This window comes from Populus alba, chromosome 3, assembly GCF_005239225.2.
Source record: "Populus alba chromosome 3, ASM523922v2, whole genome shotgun sequence".
Taxonomy (NCBI): Eukaryota; Viridiplantae; Streptophyta; class Magnoliopsida; order Malpighiales; family Salicaceae; genus Populus; species Populus alba.
In genome coordinates, this window is record NC_133286.1 from 22,570,824 (window position 1) to 22,580,340 (window position 9,517).

At 35.7% G+C, this 9,517-nt stretch overlaps 1 protein-coding gene and 1 pseudogene across 1 annotated transcript; both read right to left on the bottom strand.

Annotated features, from left to right (window-relative positions):
- Positions 1-97: 97 nt before the first annotated feature.
- LOC118038700 (G-type lectin S-receptor-like serine/threonine-protein kinase LECRK1) lies at positions 98-2,627 on the bottom strand (annotated as a pseudogene).
- A 3,415-nt stretch (positions 2,628-6,042) lies between these two features.
- LOC140954169 (G-type lectin S-receptor-like serine/threonine-protein kinase LECRK2) lies at positions 6,043-8,631 on the bottom strand. Its single transcript, XM_035045112.2, has one exon. It carries the CDS (start codon positions 8,595-8,597, stop codon positions 6,201-6,203), a length of 2,397 nt encoding a protein of 798 aa, XP_034901003.1. The 5' UTR covers positions 8,598-8,631; the 3' UTR covers positions 6,043-6,200.
- Between the last annotated feature and the right edge of the window lie 886 nt (positions 8,632-9,517).

Sequence of the window (9,517 nt, forward strand, 5' to 3'; positions counted from 1 at the left end):
ATGATGTTTTTCTTTCCAAGCTGATAGAGACTCAGTCCTTACAATCAATCTGCTACTCAATTGGACAAGTTTGAAGAAATCATCATTTGACTTGAAATTTAGAGTACAACCCAGAAGATGATCTAGACATGTCTGAAATGATATGAACTACAGATTATTCAATACATGGTAGATAGGTTACATTCATTGGCCTTAGTTTCTGGATATATATACGTGTACAAAAAGGATTTAGATTGTGCTGATAAATGATGAAAGATCAGGAGAATAGAGACTTGAACAGCTCCTTCTAGCATCTGCACAACTTTCTTCATTCCAGGTCTTAAAGATGGATCATCCTGAATGCACCAAATTGCAACCATCACAAACCTCTCCACCGTTTTCATGTCTTTCTGTTGCCTCTTCATCTTCTTCTACTAAAAAGGCCTAACTTTCCTTCTTTAAAGGCAATCACATGCCCAGTCTGCAAGAACTACCTGATGCTCTTGCAGAGCATTAATCTCAAAGTTCTTTCTACAGCATACTAGCTCCAGCAAAAGAATGCCAAAGCTGTAGGTATCTACTTTGTGGGTGACAGGCAGGTTCTTGAACCATTCAAGAGCTACATACCCTTTGGTACCCCTGATTGCTGTAGTTTGTTTTAGTTTGGTCTGTCTTCAACAGCTTGGCTAGTCCGAAATCAGAAAATCCTTGCCCTAAAAGATTTGTCGAGGAGGATATTTTGAGGCTTGATATCACAATGGATTATCTGGCAGCTGCATTCTTCGTGGAGGTAAAGGAGCCCTCTGGCTATATCGAAAGCAATTTGCATTCTTCGGTACCAGTTAGGCCTTGAATCTCCAAAGAGAAAATTGGCCAAAGAGCCATTGCTCATGTATTCGTAGACCAGAAGGCGATGTTCCCCTTCGTTACAGAATCCAACAAGCTGAACCAGATTCTTGTGATTTGTTCTTCCAATAACTTTCACTTCTGTATTGAATTCTTTGTCGCCCTCTCCGGCCATCTTATCTAACTTCTTCACTGCAATGAGTGGTTTGTCTTCCTCCGCTAGTACTCCTTTGTAAACAGTTCCAAAGGCACCTCTACCGAGTTCTTCCTTGAATCCTCCTGTAGCTCTTTCGAGCTCACTGTAAGTGAAATTCTGCATGTTCATGTCTGGCATGAGACGCTGTTGCGGTATCGTATTTTTTCGCTGTCGGTTCCATCGAGAAAAGAACACATAGATCCCTAGCAGTGAGAGAACAATTAGAAAGATGGAGCTACCTAAAAGCACCGAGCCTGTTGTGATCAAATTCGATCTATCACACTTCTTTGCACTTGAACCTGCAGTGGAGTTGCCTTTCCTTACTTTTATCAGGGCTTTTCCAGCAACACTTGGACCTGTTACCCCATTCGAGAGAGGGGCTCTCTTCATCCAACATTGTCCAGCAGTGTTATAAATGGTAACATCACAATAACAGTCACTTAAGCAAGCCTGTCTGCACCAATCCTCTCCCACTGGTTGAAACATTTCATAATCATTAAATGGCCAGTTTGTGTTAGGCATTTCCTCGATCTCAAAGCTATCTATTTCTTGCGATGGATGGTCACAATCCTGTGAAATAAAGTTTTTCTTGCATCCCTTCCTCTCATCATTTGGATCAAAGAAAGTGTAACCAGGAGGACACTTGCAACTTGGTCTTTGGTCATCTCCTAATCTGCAATAGCTGTTGAAACCGCAAGCTCCACTGCCAACTGGTCCCCCAATTCTCATGCAGATATTTGATGGTATGGAGTTTGACAAAGTAGTCCAGGCCATCGCCCTGCTTCTGCTACTGGAAGCAGTCTTTGGATAAACATATTGCCTAAGAACTCCATCATAGTCCAGGGTTGCCCTCAAGTAGAGATCTTGGATTGATACTGAATTAGAGAATACAGGATTAAGTACAGTACCATTTGTTGCTACAAGGTACATATAGCCAGACTGGTTAAAGACCACCTGATAACCGCTACCTATAGAACTTGGGGTTGACCAATAAGCAAAATTTGAGGTAGTTAATGGATAGTGTGTGGTGTACAAGATGAGATTCCCATCAGCTTGTAGAATGAACTTGAATCTTCCATCTGAATAATTCTTTTCCAGGTAGGGAGCAATTAGTTGAGCACCTGAATTCAGATTTTGTGTGGGCAACAGCGTGTCTGTTGGTTCATCAAAACTCTGCCACAAATTGGCACCAGCTTGGCTTGCTACCACGAAGTTTCCTGTGTCAAGCATGGCTGCATAGGCGGCTCCACTTCCACCAAAAACTGGACTCCATATTTGTCCGCCTGATTGATCATTTAGAACCAACTCACCATCTGCAGTAAGTTGTACTCTTGATCCCCCCAGAACTGGATCATTTCTATTAGCTGACCAGACTATGGTTCTCTCAGGTATTTTGTTGAACCATATGGCAAGTATGTAGCCAGCATCACCAACTTGCTGGAAACCAAAAGAAAAATCCCCAGATGGTGAAGTCCAAGAAAGGTTATCACTTCCAGCAGTGAGAGATGACCCCAAAAGATATGTTTCTGTAAGTCTGACCATAGGTGGAGAACGGCAGCAGCGGAAGAAGAAGGAAGCAAAAACAATATGGTAGTTGAAAATCCATGAGATGTGAAGATACTTTTTCTTCAAGACAATGCAGGACTCAGGGCTCAGGTCCTCTTCTTTATTTATGAGAGTATTGCGGTTGGAAGAACAAACATAGCAGCTTCCTTTTTTATTTCCTCAGAAAGTGCTTATTGCAGCATTAATAAGTCAAACATTAGGTGATTGTAATTTTCAATTGTCAAAATTGTCCAATATTAATGTGTGTGATCGACCCCATAGAAAAAAGACATGTTATTAGCTGTACGCCTTCTTTTTGAGCCACTTCAATGAAATCAATCTGAAGCTTACTTCCTTTGACCATATATATATCCTGAAACTAAGGCCAATGAATGTTACCTTATCTACCTTGTTATTTTATAATCTGTAGTTGCTAATCATTTCAGGCATCATTTGTTTAGATAGCAACTACAGATTATAAAATACAAGGTAGATAGGTAACATTCATCGGCCTTATTTTCTGGATACATATATATACATGTGTGTGTGTGTGTGTCCAAAAAAAGATTTAGATTGTGGCTGATAAATGATGAAGGATCAGGAGGAACAGAGATTTGAACAGCTCCTTATAGCATCTGCACAACTTTCTTCATTCCAGGTCTTAAAGATGGATCATCCTGAATGCACCAAATTGAATTAAAACCATCACAAACCTCTCTACCTTTTTCATGTCTTCCATCGCCTCTTCATCTTCTTCTCCTAAAAGGTTCAACTTCCTTCTTTCAGGCAATCACATGCCCAGTCTGCAAGAACTATCTGATGTTCCTTGCAATTGCATTAATCTCAAAGTTCTTTCTGCAGCAAACTAGCTCTAGGAAAAGAATGCCAAAAGCTGCAGGTAACCTTTTTGGTGGAAGGAGCCCCCTGCTGGAAGAAAAATTAGTGTGGTAGCTTATATGGATAAATACTAAATTGGCAAGGCCATTTAACAAGAAGAAATTTTTTAGAGGAAAGTATGTTTTATTAAGTGTTTTTCTTTCTGCACTTACCTTATACTTGTAATTATAAGTCTATTTATAAATATTAAATCTTAGATAAATAAAAAATTAAACTAAACAAAAAAATAATTTAATATAATAAGAAAAAGTACTTTTTCCGACTTAATTAAGTCGAATAGTTCTCAACCAGTAGATTAGTTCCTTAGTTGATTAGTTTCTTTATTTAAAAAAAATACCCAAAAATTGAGTTTATTTTCAACATCTTTTATTAAACTTGATTTTTGATAACTCCTAGCATATCTCTAAAGCTTGACAAAGACATTATGTTTGAGTTAATTTGTCTGAATATTTGTGACTTGGTCTTAGATTTTGGTATATTTGACTTAAACTTCTTTTAATTGTCACTTAACTTTTAATTTTATACAATTCCATTCCTATCAAACTCAATAATCAACCCCAAAATTTAGCACCTTTTCTAATTAGGTCATTGATTATTGATTTATGTAAATTAACCCTCAATTGACCATCAATTAAACTTTTAATTTTCTTTAATTTGACCATTGATTTTATCAATTTAAGTCCTTGAAGTTACATGTCTTTTACGATTTGGTCTTTGATTTTGAGTTTCTTCAATCAAGTCTCTAATTGCCTATCAAACTTTAATATCTAAGCAATTAAGCCATTAATTTGATCAAATTATCTTTTTAAACTTGCAATTCAACCTCAACACTTCAATTCTTTCCAATTAAAGCCCAAATTGAATTAAAAAACCCAATATTTCTCACAATTTTAAACCTTCAATAAATTGAATTAAACCCTAAAACAAAATATCAATTGAGTTATTAAACATTCAATTTTAAAATGTTTCTTCTCAAATTGATTTTTTCTTGTTAATAAGTCATTTATCATTCAAAATTGAACTATTAATTTTTTCAACTTTGGGTATTTTGATCTTCCTCAACTAGTCTTTGAAAATTTTCTAGATATTTTTCATGCTCTTCTTATTGATATATATTTTATTTTTCCAATGTTTTTTTTTTTTAATTTTTTAGTATGGGTCTCAAAAATGGATAACAAGAATGTTTGATTTGACAAGTTAATTCAGGTTAATCTGAGTTGATCCAATATATTTCTAATCTTAATATTTTTTAAAAAAATATTATCTTGGGATTTTTTTAATCAAACCATGTTTTTTAACAATAGTTAATCTCAAGTTAACTAAGTTATATCAGATCAACTCGCATATAATTTAAATTATTTTTGTCAAAAAACAAATGTTAGATACATATACATATTTTTTTTTATATATAAAAAATTGATCTAATTGTAGGATAATGTGAGCTAATAATTTAGTTAACATCTTGTTGAGTAATTTGTGAAGTGAATTAAAAGTGATCATTGTTGGAATGATTCCTCCTATATATTGATTTTGAATTAGTTCATAAAAAAAAATCATTTTTTTAAAGATTCAATTCTAAATAGTATCTTAAGGAACAAACTCATTCTATCATTTTAAACTAAACCTTCAAAAAAAAATTTATTATTTTAAAATTAAACTACGTGGAATAATGAATTATAAAATCCTTTTGCTTAATGCTAATAAATATATGATTTTACTTGTTACTCTTTAATATGGAAAAAGAAGAAGAAATAAGTGCATGAAACTTTTTAATGTGCATGGTACAATTAACACACGAATCAATCCAATTTGAAAGTCACATTGCCATCGACTACGTGTCATACATAAACAAGACATCAAATGCAACGACTAGTCGTTTATATTGGTCTAAAATAGTCTTTGACGCCAAAATGAACCTTTTTCTTCCTATCATTATTATAATGGACAGGTTAACTTTTGTCTGCAATTACTAAATTTCTCAAGATGTTAAACAAACCGTTCGCATAAAAAATATTAAGCCCACCTCGCACACGACCCACAGATTAGATATGTTAATTTAGATTTTTAAAATTAATTTAAAATAATATTATTTTAATCTTTTTAATAAAAATTAAAACGATATTTTAAAAACAGAACAAAATTAAGGTTGTGAATTGATCAGGCTGAGTTAATCTAGTAACAACAAATAAAGTTTTTTATGAAAATCAAGCCAAGGTGGTCGTGTTTTAACTCAATTAATTAGATTAAGCTGCGTTTAATAACTACGATAAAACGATCTTAATTAGGACTACATTATGATAAATAACTTGGGAGACAAACATGCTATTTACACGGGCCAAGTCTGTAAGAGCTAGACCGTTTTAAGATTGAAGAACTGGCCGGTCAGTAATTATTTATTAAGGACATATTTTGAATAATAATTCTTTGATTCTACTCGTTACTCTTGAGCATGGAAAAGGAACAGAAAAAGGATGCAAGTATTTGAAGCCTTGTTGAGCATGTACTAACACATGATGTTTTTCTTTCCAAGCTGATAAACACTCAGTTCTTGCAATCAATCTGCTACTCAATCGGACAAGTTGAAGAAATCATCATTTGACTTGAAATTTAGAGTACAACCCAGAAGATGATCTAGACATGTCTGAAATGATATGAACTACAGATTATTCAATACATGATAGATAGGTTACATTCATTGACCTTAGTTTCTGGATATATATACGTGTACAAAAAGGATTTAGATTGTGCTGATAAATGATGAAAGATCAGGAGGAATAGAGACTTGAACAGCTCCTTCTAGCATCTGCACAACTTTCTTCATTCCAGGTCTTAAAGATGGATCTTCCTGAATGCACCAAATTGCAACCATCACAAACCTCTCCACCGTTTTCATGTCTTCTGTTGCCTCTTCATCTTCTTCTACTAAAAGGCCTAACTTTCCTTCTTTAAGGCAATCACATGCCCAGTCTGCAAGAACTACCTGATGCTCTTGCAGAGCATTAATCTCAAAGTTCTTTCTACAGCATACTAGCTCCAGCAAAAGAATGCCAAAGCTGTAGGTATCTACTTTGGTGGTGACAGGCAGGTTCTTGAACCATTCAAGAGCTACATACCCTTTGGTACCCCTGATTGCTGTAGTTGTTTTAGTTTGGTCTGTCTTCAACAGCTTGGCTAGTCCGAAATCAGAAATCCTTGCACTAAAAGATTTGTCGAGGAGGATATTTTGAGGCTTGATATCACAATGGATTATCTGGGAGCTGCATTCTTCGTGGAGGTAAAGGAGCCCTCTGGCTATATCGAAAGCAATTTGCATTCTTCGGTACCAGTTAGGCCTTGAATCTCCAAAGAGAAAATTGGCCAAAGAGCCATTGCTCATGTATTCGTAGACCAGAAGGCGATGTTGCCCTTCGTTACAGAATCCAACAAGCTGAACCAGATTCTTGTGATTTGTTCTTCCAATAACTTTCACTTCTGTATTGAATTCTTTGTCGCCCTCTCCGGCCATCTTATCTAACTTCTTCACCGCAATGAGTGGTTTGTCTTCGTTCGCTAGTACTCCTTTGTAAACAGTTCCAAAGGCACCTCTACCGAGTTCTTCCTTGAATCCTCCTGTAGCTCTTTCGAGCTCACTGTAAGTGAAATTCTGCATGTTCATGTCTGGCATGAGACGCTGTTGCGGTATCATTTTTTGTTGCCGTCGGTTCCATCGAGAAAAGAACACATAGATCCCTAGCAGTGAGAGAACAATTAGAAAGATGGAGCTACCTAAAAGCACCGAGCCTGTTGTGATCAAATTCGATCTATCACACTTCTTTGCACTTGAACCTGCAGTCGAGTTGCCTTTCCTTACTTTTATCAGGGCTTTTCCAGCAACACTTGGACCTATTACCCCATTCGAGAGAGGGACTCTCTTCATCCAACATTGTCCAGCAGTGTTATAAATGGCAACATCACAATAACAGTCACTTAAGCAAGCCTGTCTGCACCAATCCTCGCCCTCTGAAGCAAACATTTCATAATCATTAAATGGCCAGTTTGTGTTAGGCATTTCCTCGATCTCAAAGCTATCTATTTCTTGCGATGGATGGTCACAATCCTGTGAAATAAAGTCTTTCTTGCATCCCTTCCTCTCATCATTTGGATCAAAGAAAGTGTAACCAGGAGGACACTTGCAGCTTGGTCTTTGATCATCTCCTAATCTGCAATAGCTGTTGAAACCGCAAGCTCCACTGCCAACTTGTCCCCCAATTCTCAAGCAGATATTTGATGGTATGGAGTTTGACAAAGTCGTCCAGGCCATAGCCCTGCTTCTGCTACTGGAAGCAGTCTTTGGATAGACATATTGCCTAAGAACTCCATCATAGTCCAGGGTTGCCCTCAAGTAGAGATCTTGCATTGACACTGAATCAGAGAATACAGGATTAAGTACAGTACCATTTGTAGCTACAAGGTACATATGGCCAGACTGGTTAAAGATCACCTGATAACCGCTACCTATAGAACTTTGGGTTGACCAATAGGCAAAATTTGAGGTATTTAATGGATAGTGTGTGGTGTACAAGATGAGATTCCCATCAGCTTGTAGAATGAACTTGAATCTTCCATCTGAATAATTCTTTTCCAGGTAGGGAGCAATTAGTTGAGCACCTGAGTTCAGATTTTGTGTGGGCAACAGTGTGTCTGTTGGATCATCAAAACTCTGCCACAAATTGGCACCAGCTTGGCTTGCTACCACGAAGTTTCCCGTGTCAAGCATGGCTGCATAGGCGGCTCCACTTCCACCCGATTGTGGACGGATCCATATTTGGCTGCCTGATTGATCATTTAGAACCAACTCACCATCTTCCGTAAGTTGTACTGTTGATCCCCCCAGAACTAGATCATTTCTATTAGCTGACCAGACTATTGTTCTTTCGGGTATTTTTTTGAACCATATGGCAAGTAGGTAGCCAGCATCACCGACTTGTTGGAATCCAAAAGCAAATTCCCCAGATGGTGAAGTCCAAGAAAGGTTATTATTTGCAGCAGTAAGAGATGAGCCCAAAGATATGTTGCTGTGAGCCTGACCATTGCTAGAAAATGGCAGCAGCAGAAGAAGAAGGAAGAAAAAACAATATGGTAGTTGAAAATCCATGAGATGTGAAGATACTATATTTTAAGACATGGCATGATTTAGGGCACAGGTCCTCTTCTTTATTTATGCTGGGTATTGCCGTTGGAAGAAAATATGAGTCTCCAACTATCCACGTATCAAATGAAGATGGCAATCGTGACTTTCTTTATGACAATTGACAATTAAACAATATAAAAACCTTGTTTAATTTTGAAAAAATTAAAATAATATTATTTTTAATTTTTTTTAAAATAACAAAATAATATTTTTATGAATTAGCTCGAGTTATATCGTAAAATCCCGTTCGGTAAAACTATATATATAAAAAATGAAATAAATTATCATTTGACTGGAGGAAAAAACATAGCAGCTTCCTGTTCACTTCTTCAGAAAAAGCTTATCGCAGCATTAAAGAGTCAAACATTAGGTGGTTGTAATTTTCAATGGTCCACTATTCCAATATATATTAACGCGAAGAAAGGACTTTGTGATAGACCCATGCGAAAAAGACGTGTTATTAGCTGCACGCCTTACACCAATAGATAATGTCTATGAAATTAATCAGAAGCTTCCTTCTTTTGACCACTTCAATTATAAAAGTTTTCTTTTTTGAAAATCTCTAAAATCCTAACAATTTATATATATATATTCTAGATTTTGTTTGGAGAAAATTCCACTAAATCTTGGAGAGGAAAACCCTTTCAAAAGGTGGCTTGTTCCAAGAAATTATATATATATATATATATATATATATATATATATATATATATATTCTAGTTTTTTTTTAGAAAATTCTATTAAAGTACGGAAAAAGAAATAACTCGTAAAAAGTGACTTATTATTCAATTTAAAAATAATAATTATTAGTTAAGATTTTAAATTTTTATTTATATTATTATTAAAAAAATATTAGATGATATCACATGATATAATGTTTTCAC

Coding starts and splice junctions, on each gene's coding strand:
- LOC140954169 (XM_035045112.2), bottom strand. CDS start 8,597: ATGGATTTTCAACTACCATATTGTTTTTTCTTCCTTCTTCTTCTGCTG.